We start from the raw sequence: 15,450 nt of genomic DNA, 5'->3' as shown, positions 1-15,450 counted from the left end.
GGCAAAGTAATGTCTCTGCTTTTAAATATGCTGCCTAGGTTGGCCATAACCTTCCTTCCAAGGAGTAAGCGTCTTTAATTTCATGGCTGCAATCACCATCAGCAGTGATTTTGGAGCCCAAAACACTTAAGTCTGACACTGTTTCCACTGTTTCCCCATCTATTTCCATGAAGTGATGGGACCAGATGCCATGGTCTTAGTTTTCTGAACGTTGAGCTTTAAGCCAACTTTTTCACTCTCCTCTTTCACTTTCTTTAGTTCTTCTTCACTTTCTGCCATAAGGGCGGTGTCATCTGCATATCTGAGGTTATTGATATTTCTCCCGGCAATCTTCATTCCAGCTTTTGTTTCCTCCAGCCCAGTGTTTCTCATGATGTACTCTACATATAAGTTAAATAAGCAGGGTGACAATATACAGCCCTGATGTACTCCTTTTCCTATTTGGAACCAGTCTGTTGTTCCATGTCCAGTTCTAACTGTTGCTTCCTGACCTGCATACAGGTTTCTCAAGAGACAGGTGAAATGGTCTGGTAGTCCCATCTCTTTCAGAATTTTCCAGTTTATTGTGATCCACACAAAGGCTTTGGCATAGTCAATAAAGCAGAAATAGATGTTTTTCTGGAACTCTCTTGCTTTTTCGATGATCCAGCGGATATTGAGAATTTGATCTCTGGTTCCTCTGACTTTTCTAAAACCAGCTTGAACATCTGGAAGTTCACGGTTCATGTATTGCTGAAGCCTGGCTTGGAGAATTTTGAGCATTACTTTACTAGCATGTGAGATGAGTGTAATTGGGTGGTAGTTTGAGCATTCTTTGGCATTGCCTTTCTTTGAGATTGGAACGAAAACTGACCTTTTCCAGTCCTGTGGCCACTGCTGAGTTTTCCAGATTTGCTGGCATATCGAATGCAGCACTTTCACAGCATCATCTTTCAGGATTTGAAATAGCTCAAGTGGAATTCCATCACCTCCACTAGCTTTGTCTGTAGTGATGCTTTCTAAGGCCCACTTTACTTCACATTCCAGGATGTCTGGCTCTAGCAAAGAGTCGGACACAACTGAGTGACTTTCACCTTCATTCTATGCTTTACTAAATGAGAAACTCAGGGAGAAAGGCCCAATAATTTACACTTTAAATACCAATCCCAAATATTCTGACAGAAGTTTGAGGACCATTAAAACATTATATTGTATAACATAATATTAATCTATTTGAGAAGTACTAACAACAGAAACTTACCTGAATAATCTGTATCTACAAATAATGTCAATTCAGTTGTATAAAACTGGTAATGCTTAAAACTAGTCTGTTTTACTTTGAGAATGTGTTCAAATAGCACAGCCTTCCCTTACTAGCATAAATAATAAACTCAATTATGTTTTTTATTTCATAGAATAGTAATCTCTCTAAATTTTGACCAAAGCAGGTTCTTTCAAGCTTTGTTGATAAGAGTCCTGACATCAGAATAGAGCCAAACACACGCTGGATGTTAAACAGTGAGGGAGTGAACATTATAATGTGGATAAATAACATATTTCTGTCTAATTGCTAGCTGCTAAAGCTCTGAAATAAATTTATGTTTATTTCCTACTACAGGTGGGTGGGTGCTTTACCACTGAGCCACCAGGGACTAGGACTGCCCACTAATCCTACTTAACAATTTAAATGCAAAACTTCTGTGAACACCGACCATAATCCTGAAGAAACCACTCTCTGGATTGTGTCTGGAGAACTGTCATGTTTGGAGAAGCAATGCCAAAAGACCAGTTCTCCTGTTCCTCTCCTCATTACTCTAGAAAGTTGTATAATGTTTCATTCACTGACACTTTCACAGGAGTATAAACAAGTAATGAAGGAGGAAGAAGAAGAAAAATAATAAATGGTTCAAATTAAGTGTATCTGAAGTCAGGTTACTGGCCTGACTTCAACTGAACTTGCACCAGTATCAGTTCAGTTCAGTTGCTCAGTCATGTCCGACTCTTTGCGACCCCATTCAACGCAGCACGCCAGGCCTCCCTGTCCATCACCAACTTCTGGAGTTTACTCAAACTCATGTCCATCAAGTCAATGATGCCATCCAACCATCTCATCCTCTGTCGTCCCCTTCTCCCACCCTCAACCTTTCCCAGCATCAGGGTCTTTTCAAATGAGTCAGCTCTTCGCATCAGGTGGCCAAAGTACTGGCATCTCAGCTTCAACATCAGTCCTTCCAATGAACATCCAGGACTGATCTCCTTTAGGATGGACTGGTTGGATCTGCTTGCAGTCCAAGGGACTCTTAGGAGTCTTCTCCAACATCACAGTTCAAAAGAATCAATTCTTTGGCACTCAGCTGTCTTTACAGTCCAGCTCTCACATCCATACATGAGCACTAGAAAAACCACAGCCTTGACTAGACGGACCTTTGTACGCAAAGTAATGTCTCTGCTTTTTAATATACTGTCTAGGTTGGTCATGACTTTCCTTCCAAGGAGTAAGCATCTTTTAATTTCATTGCTGTAATCACCATCTGCAGTGATTTTGGAGCCCAGAAAAATAAAGTCAGCCACTGTTAAAATTGCCCAATATAAGTTGAGGCAATTTCTGAACCTTTGATAAAAGTCCCTCTTATTTACAAAAAAACAGAAACAGGAGTTTAAAAACCTCCAAATAGTACTTAAAATGCTGCACATGTATAGATTTCTTCACAATTTTCTGCAAAGATGACTAACTACTTTCAACAAATTTTCAAAGGTGTTTCCCAATGTATTGCTCAAGCTCACCAGAAAAACAGGTATGGAAGAGGACACGGAAAAATTGAAAACTCTGTACATTGCTGGTAAGCCTACACTGTAACTCCTGGTGGACCCTGAGGAAGCTAAAGTATTACTATATGACCTAAGAGATCCACTCCAAAGTACAAACTCAAAAGAACTGAAAATGGGAACTCAAACCAGTTTCTAATTCATCACAATAGTCATAGCAGCATTATTCACAACAGTCAAAAATAGAAACAACTGAAGTGTTGACCAAAAGGCGAATACAAAAACAAAAATACAATACATATATAGAATAACATTATTCAGCATTAAAAATATAGAAAATTCCTTAATATGCTACATGTTTGAACCCCGAAATTATGCTAAGTCAAACAAGTGAAAACCCAAAAGGACCAATAATATGTAATTCCATTCATATGAGGTATTGACAATAGGTGAATACAAAGACACAGAATGCAAATTAGAGATAAACAGGGGTAGAGAGATTCGGAAATGGGAGTTAAGTACTATTTAAAAAATGTTTGGGATAATGAAAAATTTAGGAATTAATGGTAATTGCCTAACACTGTAAATACTCTTAATGTTATTGTTATTCACATAAAAGTTGTTAAAATCTCTAATTTTTAGTTATAAATAACTACATGTGTGTATTTAGTAGCTCAGTAGTGTCCAATTCTTTGCAAGCCCATGGGTTAAAGCCTGCCAGGTTCTTCTGTCCATGAGATTTCCCAGACAATAATACTGGAATAAGGAACCATTTCCCCCTCCAAGGAATCTTCCCAACCCAGGGATCAAACCTGCATCTCCTTTATCTCCTATGGTGCCCACAGAATCTTCATCACTGAGCTACCAGAGATGTAACTATATGTTAAAACTTTACTGCAATTGAAAAACTAGGAAAGAAAAAATCAACATGGGCATTTTCCAGAGATGAAAACATATTCAGCTTACATGAAATACATTAAAAAATGTTTTCAAAATATCAAAATGCTACACAGACAAGAAAAATGCTTCCTTATTTGACTTCTGAGATTAATTTTGATCAAAATTAACTCAGGTCTGCCTAAAGAATAAGGTCAGTCTTCTTTCAAATTAACAAAAAAATCACTTACTTGCTAGGACAATACAATAATAAGTCAATGATAAATGTCTGCCAAGCTTTTTCTTTATTAAGTGCATCCAGGGCTGTTGGAACTAGAGCAAAACATAAAGTCATCACTTCCAATGCTTCACAGCAAATCTGTTCATCTTCCACGTCTGGCTCATGACTTGGACCACTGGTCTGCAAAATGATGAGGAGTAAACTACTGGTGATACACTGAAGAAAACTTTCAAAATCTTCTAGTTAGTACTTAAAACTTACCTATACCCACTCATTAGTAGTATACCCACTCAAGACCATTTGTCTTCTGTCTCTTCACCTGTAGCTTTTGAAACTCTTTAGAATATATCCCAAAATGGATTAAAGGAACATGTTTTATAAAAGCAAAGTATTGCTTCCTTGTTCTTGTGTGTATAAGTGGTGTATTTCTGCACTTACCATGATGCCTTTCTAAAGACTAACTTTGGCACTGTACTTGGAATGTTCATTAGTTTTATTATATGGCTTTATCAGCAATGCCATTTTATTAAAGAAGCAATTAGCTTACACAAATGTTGAGGAAGGTTGTAGAAGACTTTGCCAATGTAAAACACACTTGTCTGTAGTTAATAATTTTATATGTTTCCACTTATCAAAAAATAAAATCAATATGATATATGCCTAGAATGGACCAGTCATTTAAATATCCAAAAAGAGAAGCTTTACAATTCAATACCCACTCTCTCCTCTGAACTATACAGAAGTGACTACTCCAGACAAGTAAATAGAAAATCTAGGAGCAACAGTCTCATTTCTGCAAATAATTTGCTTTATCAAATGAGGAAGAGAGATAATACCAAAATAGTAAAAATTGTTGCTGCACCTGAATGCTATAAAATAAGTAAAACATCTGAATGTTAGGATTTCACAAAGGCATAGAAAGCACAATAATCAGATGAAACTGGGAAAAGCAAATTCTTTACAGCTTAACTATATTCAACTCAATGAGACATCAGGAAAAAAAAATTTTAGAAGAAAGCTGCCTTACAGTGAGATACATAAGTAGTTTATTTTCAAAGTAAAAATTTTCACATTCTCATCCTAATTACAGAATTTTATTTTAAACCATTAGATACACAAGTGACTTGGTCTTCAAAGAGGGCAGACAAGATGAAAATTTAGTAATATGCAAAATTAACACTTACATAAAGGAATACATTTCTGTAATGACTCTTACCATCTCGTAAATTTTAGTAATTTCTTCATCTGGGCTAAATACTAGCTCTAATGTCCCACATCCTGATGCCCAGATGATTTTTTGTATAGCTCTAATAACACAAATATCAGGCATGTATCTTGAAGCCTGAAAGAAAATGAATAATTAGTAGTGCTGACACCAGTAGAGTGAAATAATCAGAAAATAAAAATTTCTTTATTGTTTAAGTAGTAGGATAAAAAGCTATACATATAAAGTAACTATGCCTCCTTCTTCTGACAGTCTATGTTTTCTTTAAGGTCCAAAGTAGGTAAAGTCTGGCAGATGCAAATTATTACATATAAGATGAATAAACATTCACAAGGATTATGTTTAATATCCTGTGATAAACCATAACGGAAAAAAAATGTGAAAAAGAATCCACACACACACATGCATAACTGAATCACTTTGCTGTATGGCAAAAATTAACACAACATTGTAGATCAACTATACTTCAATCATGTTTTAGAAATTTAAAAAATGAATAAAATATAAACAAAGTAAGTTTCGGTCTCATTTTTCTATATCTTCAAATGAAGTCTGAGTATGTATGTTGATGAAGCAAAAATATGTTTCTCAGCTATAGCGACAAGATAGACTTCAGGTTAAGATCTAATCTAGCTGAAACATTGTTCACAAGACTTTTACAAATACAGAAACCAAATTACCCAGCCATTCCAATCCTGTAAGTTTACCTAGAAATGAGAAAATATATGCCCAAGAAGCACTTGTGACTTACTGACGAATTTTTAAAATTCATCATTTCAATAGTAAAGAAAACAAGGAATAACACAAATGTTCATTAGCAGAACATATAGAATGGCAATAAAATGTGGTTTTACTAAAAGTGAATTCACAACTGACACCTAATTTCACAATCATGCTGATTAAAATAATCCAGACACAAGAGTATATAATATGATTCATGTAAAATTTTAAAACATGACAATTTTACAGTGACAAAAGCAACAATAAATGTCTAGGCTCAGTAAGAAAGAACTTTTGGGACTGATTGAAATATTCTATTTCTTGACTGCATCACTACTTTAAACATTATGTTAAAAGTCAGTATATGTTTTATTTTGATCTAGTTTATTCAATATAAATTATAGCTCAAAATAGGCTATTAAAAGGTTTTTTTTTTAAGTACTTTCTAAAGTATTAATATTAATACATAATATTAAATTTTACTAAACTTTAGCTAATGTAAGAGAATCTAACAAGAAAAATCTCAGAGTATTCAACCTCAAATTGTGGTAACATTTATGAGTTAAGTAGAGACTGTGTCAAGAACAATAAAAAAGTTAAGTCATCCAAGATCCCAGAACTTTCAAAGTCTGATACTAACCTCATCAGATATTTGTTGAGCAAGACGTATTGATACATTTCTAAGAATACACTCAGATGATGGGTTGGGAATGCTCTGAAGAGCATTTTGTAGCACCACTGCTTGATCATGAGTAACTTGGTTAATCTGAAAATAAAAAAAAAAATTTAACCTTTTTACTTGGGAGTAAAAACTTATATATAACTAAACTTTAAAAACTTGTACGCAAAAAAACTCATCCATGTGCTCCTTATCCATCATCTTTCTCTATCATCCTTTCACTTACCTACAGTAGAATGTATGGTCTTCAGCATAAAAAGCATTTCAGATTGTCAACCAGTAGAATTCTACCACTGGTTGCCTTTTAAAGTCACAATTTTCCACTGCAAACTCCAATTTCATATGAATTCAACAATGTCTCTACAACTGCATTCACTTTCACTTGCATAAGATACTGACAGGGTTCTGAACAAATCTACATGTCTCCAGTTAAATCCTTTGCTAGCCCTCCTACTCAGCAAATGACCATACTTGCCATGATATGACTAAGAAAAGTGGGGGTACCAGATAAAGAGACTTTTGATTTCTTACCAGCTAAACTCTAAATTCATTTTGCTCACTTCCTTTCTTTTCAGTCCTTAAAATGTTTCTTATGTTTTGTTCAAATGTATTTTTTCTATCCATGTTTTAAACTTCATCACCAAAAAACCATGAGTAAATCCTCATAATTTAATCTTCCTTGTTTTCTGTATCAACCTTCTACAGTTAAGTTTTGGTAAGCAAATCTTTCCAAAAATAGGTATTTTAAGAAATTCAAGAGTTTGTGGAGGTGTTGCCATAGTCTCTAGGTAGACAATCAAAATTTACAACTCTTTAAGGCTTCCAGCTCTTCTCTGTTAATTGCAAATCAAAGAAAATAAACCTTCTGTTTAACTCACTGTTATTTGTATAATTATTATAATTATCATGCACATACTATTTAAAGATCTACTTGCTAGGTGCTACTAAAGGAGGCTTAAAATAAAAACCACATGAGGCAGAGTTTTAGTACAATTTCAGAATCCACTGCATCTTCAATCAGGTAAACTTTTGGGTCATTCTGAATACTGGAGCCAAGTTACTTATCTGCTTAGACTCTTTCATTTAAAACTAAGAGAGAAATAAAATGGACTGAACAAATATATTGATTAAATGAGATGAAGTATAATGATTAACATTAAGAACTCAATGTATTTAGATGATTACAAATTTTGAATAAACTAGCCTGTACACATACATGAATCATGTAAGCTTCTGTTAATTTTTCTCATACTGCACCTTAAGCAATACAAGGCATATAACACAGACATAATAGATTGTTTACTCAATGAATAAAACCATGTTTTCAAACTTTTAATTAAATCTAACAAATTATTAGGGTAGAAGGCAATGGCAACCCACTCCAGTACTCTTGCTTGGAAAATCTCATGGACAGAGGAGCCTGGTAGGCTGCAGTCCACGGGGTTGCGAAGAGTCGTACACGACTGAGCAAATTCACTTCATTATTTATAAGTCAAGAGAATGCACTGGTCACAGCAAACACCCCATTTCAACAACACAAGAGAAGACTCTACACATGGACATCACCAGATGGCCAACAGCGAAATCAGACTGATTATATTCTTTGCAGCCACAGATGGAGAAGCTCTATACAGTCAGCAAAAACAAGACCGGGAGCTGACTGTGGCTCAGATCATGAACTCCTTATTGCCAAATTCAGACTGAAATTGAAGAAAGTGGGGAAAACCACTAGACCATTCGGGTATGACCTAAATCAAATCCCTTATGGCTAAACAGTAGAAGTGAGAAACAGATTTAAGGGACTAGATCTGATAGACAGAGTGTCTGATGAACTATGGACGGAGGTTTGTGACACTGTACAGGAGACAGGAATCAAGACCATCCTCAAGAAAAACAAATGCAAAAAAGCAAAATGGCTGTCTGAGGAGGCCTTACAAATAGCTCTGAAAAGAAGAGAAGTGAAAAGCAAAGGAGAAAAGGAGAGATATTCTCATCTGAATGCAGAGTTCCAAAGAATAGCAAGGAGAGATAAGAAAGCCTTCCTCAGCGATCAATGCAAAGACATAGAGGAAAACAACACAATGGGAAAGACTAGAGATCTCTTCAAAAAAATATGAGATACCAAGGGAACATTTCACGCAAAGATGGGTTCAATAAAGGACAGAAATGGTATGGACCTAACAGAAGCAGAAGATATTAAGAATAGGTGGCAAGAATACACCAAAGAACTGTACAAAAAAGATCTTCATGACCCAGATAATCACAATGGTGTGATCACTCACCTAGAGCCAGACACCCTGGAACATGAAGTCAAGTGGGCCTTAGGAAGCATCACTATGAACAAAGCTAGTGGAGGTGATGGAGTTCCAGTCGAACTATTTCAGATCCTTAAAGATGATGTTGTGAAAGTGTCGCACTCAATATGCCAGCAAATTTGGAAAACAGCAGTGGACACAGGACTGGATAAGGTCAGTTTTCATTCCAATCCCAAAGAAAGGCAATGCCAAAGAATGCTCAAACTATTGCACAATTGCACTCATCTCACACGCTAGTAAAGTAATGCTCAAAATTCGCCAAGCCAGGCTTCACCAATACATGAACCGTGAACTTCCAGATGTTCAAGCTGGTTTTAGAAATGACAGAGGAACCAGAGATCAAATTGCCAACATCAGCTGGATCATCGAAAAAGCAAGAGAGTTCCAGAAAAACATCTATTTCTGATTTAGTGACTGTGCCAAAGCCTTTGATTGTGTGGATCACAATAAACCGTGGAAAATTCTGAAAGAGATGGGAATACTAGACTACCTAACTTGCCTCTTGAGAAACCTGTATGCAGCTCGGGAAGCAACAGTTAGAACTGGACGTGGAACAATAGACTGGTTCCAAATAGGAAAAGGAGTACATCAAGGCTGTATATTGTCACCCTGCTTATTTAACTTATATGCCAAGTGCATCATGAGAAATGCTGGGCTGGATGAAGCACAAGCTGGAATTAAGACTGCCAGTAGAAATATCAATAACCTCAGATATGCAGATGACACCACCCTTACAGCAGAAAGTGAAGAACTAAAGAGCCTCTTGATGAAAGTGAGAGAGGAGAGTGAAAAAGCTGGCTTAAAGCTCAACATTCAGAAAACAAAGATCAGGATCCGATCCCATCACTTCACGGCAAATAGATGGTGAAACAGTGGAAACAGTGGCTGACTTTATTTTTCTATGCTCCAAAATCACTGCAGATGGTGACTGCAGCCATGAAATTAAAAGAACCTTACTCCTTGGAAGGAAAGTTATGACCAACCTAGACAGCATATTAAAAGGCAGAGGCATTACTTTGTCAACAAAGGTCTGTCTAGTCAAGGTTATGGTTCTTCCAGTGGTCATGTATGGATGTGAGAGTTGGACTATAAAGAAAACTGAAAAAAAAAAAAAGAAAAAAACAACAACAACAAAAAAGAAAGCTGAGCGCCGAAGAATTGATGCTTTTGAACTGTAGTGTTGGAGAAGACTCTTAAAGAGTCCCTTGGAACTGTAAAGAGATCCAACCAGTCCCTCCTAAAGGAGATCAGTCCTGGGTGTTCACTGGAAGGACTGATGTTGAAGCTGAAATTCTAATACTTTGGCCACCTGATGCGAAGAGCTGACTCACTGGAAAAGACCCTGATGCTGGGAAAGACTGAAGGTGGGAGGAGAAGGGGACGACAGAGGATGAGATGGCTGGATGGCATCACCAACACAATGGACACGGGTTTGGGTGAACATGCATTTGGGTTGGTGATGGACAGGGAAGCCTGACATACTGTAGTTCATGGAGTCACAAAGAGTCAGACACAACTGAGCAACTGATCTGAACTTTTACACTTTTACACTGAAATCTTTTACACTGAAATCTTTTGTTAATTAAGGTCATCACTGTTATGCTGATTTCTAGTTCAACTCATTAAACTGAGGTGTGGATTAAGTTAGTTTTGCAAGATAAAAATAACTATTTCCTTTCACTTATCATATTGACAGAACTAAATATTCTCTTTAAAAAAACAAGGTCTCAAATTGTTCACTGAATAGGAATTAAGTTAAACAAAAAATTTAAAAAGTATAAATGTGAAAAAAATACCATAAAGTTTTACTTCAGAGTATAAATTCTTAAATCCATGAAAAAAAATACCTGAAATTAGTTTTATCAGTTACAATATTCATCAAATTGTAACCCACTTCTATATATTATCTGTGGTACTACAATAAATATTTTTTAAATACTAATTTTTCACTTAGCTCCTTATTTGAATGCGGGAAACTTGATATGCGCCTTCAGTGGTAAAGAACTTGCCTACCAATGTAGGAGACATAAGAGACATGGGTTGGATTCCCTGGGTCAGGAAGATCCACTAGAGAAAGGCGTGGCAACCCACTCCAGTATTTCTGCCTGGAGAATCCCATGGACATGGTGGGGTCACAAAGCACTGGAGATGACTTAAGTGACTTAGCAGCACATATGTACCTTTGGATCCTTATGACATTTTCTAAATAGTAAGTCTTAGGGAAAAAGACAAGAAGACATAAAGTTGTCTTGTATCTACTTCAGTAAGCCCCTATAGAAAGGATCATGACCAAAACCTATCAGTTTTTATGTAAATATACACAAAAGGAACAATATAAAACAATCTAACTTACAATGAAAACACGGCACTGTAACTTTCTTTAAATTACTTATACAAATTTTAACTTTTTAAATGAAACTTTCAAAATTATACAGAAACAGAAAGAACATAAATAATCTTCAAGTACCAACTATCCAGCTTCGATAATTACAAACAAAAAGCCAATCTCTGCCCACATCAACCCCAGAATTATGAGAAAATTCTACACATTCTATTTCAAAAATACTGACTTAGCATATAACTCTTATTTTTTTAAAACCTCATGTTTATTTTAATTAATTAATTATTTATTTATTTATTTTTAGCTGCGCTGTACAGGTTGAAAAATCTTAGTTTCCCAACCTGGGGCTGAACCTGAACCCTGGAAGTGAAAGTGCTGAGTCCACTGGACAACCAGGTAATTCCTAATAACTCTTCGTTTAAACAAGACCAAAAATACTAATATCCCACCTAAATAATAAAAAACTTTAATATCAAAAAGCTAGTGATTATTTAAATTTTCCTGGTTCAGAACTAACTCATTTCTAAAGAAAAAAATCTGTATCTCTAAGCCACTTTTTCTTAGCTATTTAATCAACTCATCACTTGCAATGTGAATAAACTCAATGAGAATGGACAACACTTTCAACTTCTGCACCAAATCTCGTGTCTTGATTTGCTTTAAGGATGCTACCAGTAAAAAGTGTCTTTGGCAGTCACTGTAACTGGTTGGTGGGAAGAGAGGTGGGCAATTTGCAAAATAAATCTTTTCTTTTATAACCACTTGTCTGTATATGCCTTTCAGGTACAAGGAAACAAAAAATTAGTGTAAAGATTTTATGAGACTCAAAGGAAAATGCAAAACACTTAATAAAATACTTAAGGGTAATGAAATACCCTCGGAGGTTAGGGTAATCAGTACATATCATTCACATTTTGGGACTTCCTGGCGGTCCAGTGGTCAAGACACTATGCCTCCAATGCAAGAGGCAGAGGTTTGATTCCTGGTCTTGGAACTAAGATCCCAAATGTTGTACCTCACAGCCAAAGTAAAATTTACATTTCAGCATAAATAAAACAACAGATTGAACTGAACTTGCATCTGTACTTAAGAGTCACTGAAGGGTCTAATTTTAAAAATTAAATCCTAAACACAAAGCATTTCAAAAAGTTATTACCGGTGTTAAGGGATCTGCACCATCTACAACTGGCTGACAAGCTTCTGCTACAGCTCTAACATGGCCATAGCCTACTGCAGTTAACAAGAGTTTGGCTATTTTAAGACCACTGAAGTATGCACCCCTTCGTGTTTCCGTATCTGTATTCGGCAGGAAGTTATTTTTTGTTAGCATACTCAGTACAAGGGATAAGCCACCACTTCTCAAGAAGTGAAACTGAAAGTCACAAGAATCATCTGCCAGAGGCGTATCAGCAGGCATTAACAAGGCATAAACAACCTGAAAAAAAGAAGGGGTGGGGAGGGACAGAAACTGTATTAAATATGTTTAAAATAATTTGTACCTTCTATTTCCCTTATTATTGCTAAGAAATTCACAACCATTCCAAAAAATTACAAATGATGATGTCACCACATGATGAAAAATTCTAATTTTGAAAAGGAAAAAACCAACCTCTGTTAGATATAGAACTCGGGAAGCTGAAGGACCAAAGAAAAGTGAATCAAGAGATGGTCCAAGGTTATTTTCTCCAAGTTTTGCCTGGTCCAAACAAACAGCTCTTAGTTTTTCTACTGTTGTGCTATCTGAAAAGAAAATAGACACAGACTAAAGTAAAATATAATTATGCTGTTACTATTTCATATTCAATACACTGGAGTATTAAACTGAAACATCTATAAATTCAACAAAGCTGAACTGTAAGTTCAAATGTTACAAGACATAACCAGATATGGACTGGTTAATGATCAACCAGGGCTCTTTGTCCCCTCAATATATGATGGGAACAAGCTGCCATTGAGAGACTTCAAATGAACATCTCCTCTTTCATCTAATGGAGACAGAAAAAAAAAACAAAAAAAACACTGAAAAACAATTAGTTCTGCTTGAAATAAAAACAATGCAAGCTCCTCCCACCAAGGTCTAAATTACTTGTCTCACAGTACATTACACAAAAACTTTTAGCTTCAAGGGGAGGTATACGTTGAAAAGAAAATGGCAAAAGAAACAATTATTTTCTAATGTAAGCTGAAATAAGAAAAGCTATTAATTTTTTGTCATATATAAAGGTATGAAGCTTAAAAACAATATACACGATGAAAGTTACACTAAAAAGACAGTGTCCTCTTTGAAAAAAGCTTAGCAGCAAATCTGCATGACCTTAGATTAGGACAAGTGACAAGAGGAAAAACACAGATTAACTTGACTACATGAAAGGACACTATTTAGACAGCAAAAAGAGAATATAAAGACTTATAATTATATGATTTAATAAAGGACTTTTATCAGAATATATCAAAAACACTTATGAAACAATAATAAAGAGACAAATAATCCAAATAAAAATAAGCAAAGACTGTGAACAGACATTTCCACAAAGATATGCCAACTGTTAGTAAGTAAATTATTAGGCATCAAGGAAATCCAAATCAGAACAGCATAAAGACACCACCTTCACATGTTGGTGAAAATGTAGAGAAACTGGGACCCTCATACCTTATTCTAGGAATAGAAAATGTACCATATATTTTACCACAATAAGAAAACCAAAACAAAACTAAGCAAATGATTTTGAGTAAGTGATTTTGGGGGTTGGGGGGCACATAATGAGTTGATATTAACAATGATGCTCAGTAGTTCAGGGAAAGGCAATGTCAAGTTCGTAGTGATAAAAAAACTGACTGCTAGTTAGATTGTTTGCATTACAAATGAAAATATGTTCAAATAAACTGAGAAAACTAATTTAATACAACCAGAGTAAAATCTGATAAAATAATCACAGCAAAAGATTTAGGAGGAAAAATCTTAAAAAGCTTGTCAAAAGAATAAAACAGCCTGTGAAAATGGAAGATGTTTAAAACCTAGGTCATTCTTTCACTGCATGGCTCATCAGCAAGTATTTTGTGGAAAACATGTGAATTTATCAATGTACTATTAAGCAGTAGTGTCAATGGTGAATTTCATTTACTTCCATGGACTTCACAATCTTTATAAACTTTTACTGGAAATATAATATGGGTATTCTAATTTGCCCTACTATATAGCAGAAGCTAAAAGTTTTTGTGTAATGTACTGTGAGACAAGTAATATCTCAAAAACGACAGAATGATCTCTGCTTGTTTCCAAGGCAAACCATTCAATATCACAGTAATCCAAGTCTATGCCCCAACGAGTAATGCTGAAGAAGCTGAACTTGAACGGTTCTGTGAAGACCTACAAGACTTTTTAGAACTAACATGCAAAAAAGACGTCCTTTTCATTATAAGGGACTGGAATGCAAAAGTAGGAAGTCAGGAAACACCTGGCATAACAGGCAAATGTGGCGTTGGGTACAGAATGAAGCAGGCCAAAGGCTAATACAGTTTTGTCAAGAGAACGCACTGGTCATAGCAAACACCCTCTTCCGACAACACAAGAGAAGACTCTACACGTGGACATCAACAGATGGTCAACAGCAAAATCAGATTGATTATATTCTTTGCAGCCAAAGATGGAGAAGCTCTATATAAAGTCAGCAAAAACAACACCGGGAGCAGACTGTGGCTCAGATCATGAACTCCTTATTGCCAAATTCAGACTGAAATAGAAGGAAGTAGGGAAAACCACTAGACCATTCAGGTATGACCTAGATCAAATCCTTTATGAGTATACAGTAGAAGTGACAAATAGATTTAAGGGATTAGATCTGATAGAGTGCCTGATGAACTATGGACAGAGGTTCGTGACATTGTACAGGAGACAGGGATCAAGACTGTCTCCATGGAAAAGAAATGCAAAAAAGCAAAATGGCTGTCTGAGGAGGCCTTACAGATAGCTGGGAAGAGAAGAGAAGCGAAAAGCAAAAGAGAAAAGGGAAGATAGTCCCATCTGAATGCAGAGTTCCAACGAATAGCAAGGAGAGATAAGAAAGCCTTCCTCAGCAATCAGTGCAAAGACATAGAGGAAAACAACAGATTGGGAAAGACTAAAGATCTCTTCAAGAAAATTAGACATACCAAGGGAACACTTCATGCAAAGATGGGCTCGAAGAAGGACAGAAATGGTATGGACCTAACAGAAGCAGAAGATATTAAGAAGAGGTGGCAAGAATACACAGAAGAACTGTACAGAAAAGATCTTCATGACCCAGATTATCATGATGGTGTGATCACTCA

At 35.9% G+C, this 15,450-nt stretch overlaps 1 protein-coding gene across 2 annotated transcripts in view; it reads right to left on the bottom strand.

The window, feature by feature from the left end:
- Positions 1-15,450, bottom strand: part of LOC145537625 (ubiquitin carboxyl-terminal hydrolase 9X-like) — a 159,312-nt gene that overhangs the window by 41,799 nt on the left and 102,063 nt on the right. For both annotated transcript variants that reach the window (XM_081568366.1, XM_081568367.1), the window contains exons 22-26: positions 12,752-12,882; positions 12,299-12,577; positions 6,448-6,573; positions 5,079-5,204; positions 3,873-4,042 (exon numbers count right to left, since the gene is read on the bottom strand). In XM_081568366.1, coding sequence (XP_081424492.1) covers positions 3,873-4,042; positions 5,079-5,204; positions 6,448-6,573; positions 12,299-12,577; positions 12,752-12,882 — 832 coding nt within the window. The remainder of the gene's footprint in view (positions 1-3,872; positions 4,043-5,078; positions 5,205-6,447; positions 6,574-12,298; positions 12,578-12,751; positions 12,883-15,450) is intronic.

This window comes from Giraffa tippelskirchi, chromosome Y (genome assembly GCF_054371585.1).
Source record: "Giraffa tippelskirchi isolate mGirTip1 chromosome Y, T2T-mGirTip1v1.2.pri, whole genome shotgun sequence".
Lineage (NCBI taxonomy): Eukaryota > Metazoa > Chordata > Mammalia > Artiodactyla > Giraffidae > Giraffa > Giraffa tippelskirchi.
This window is presented reverse-complemented; position numbering and strand designations above follow the sequence as displayed.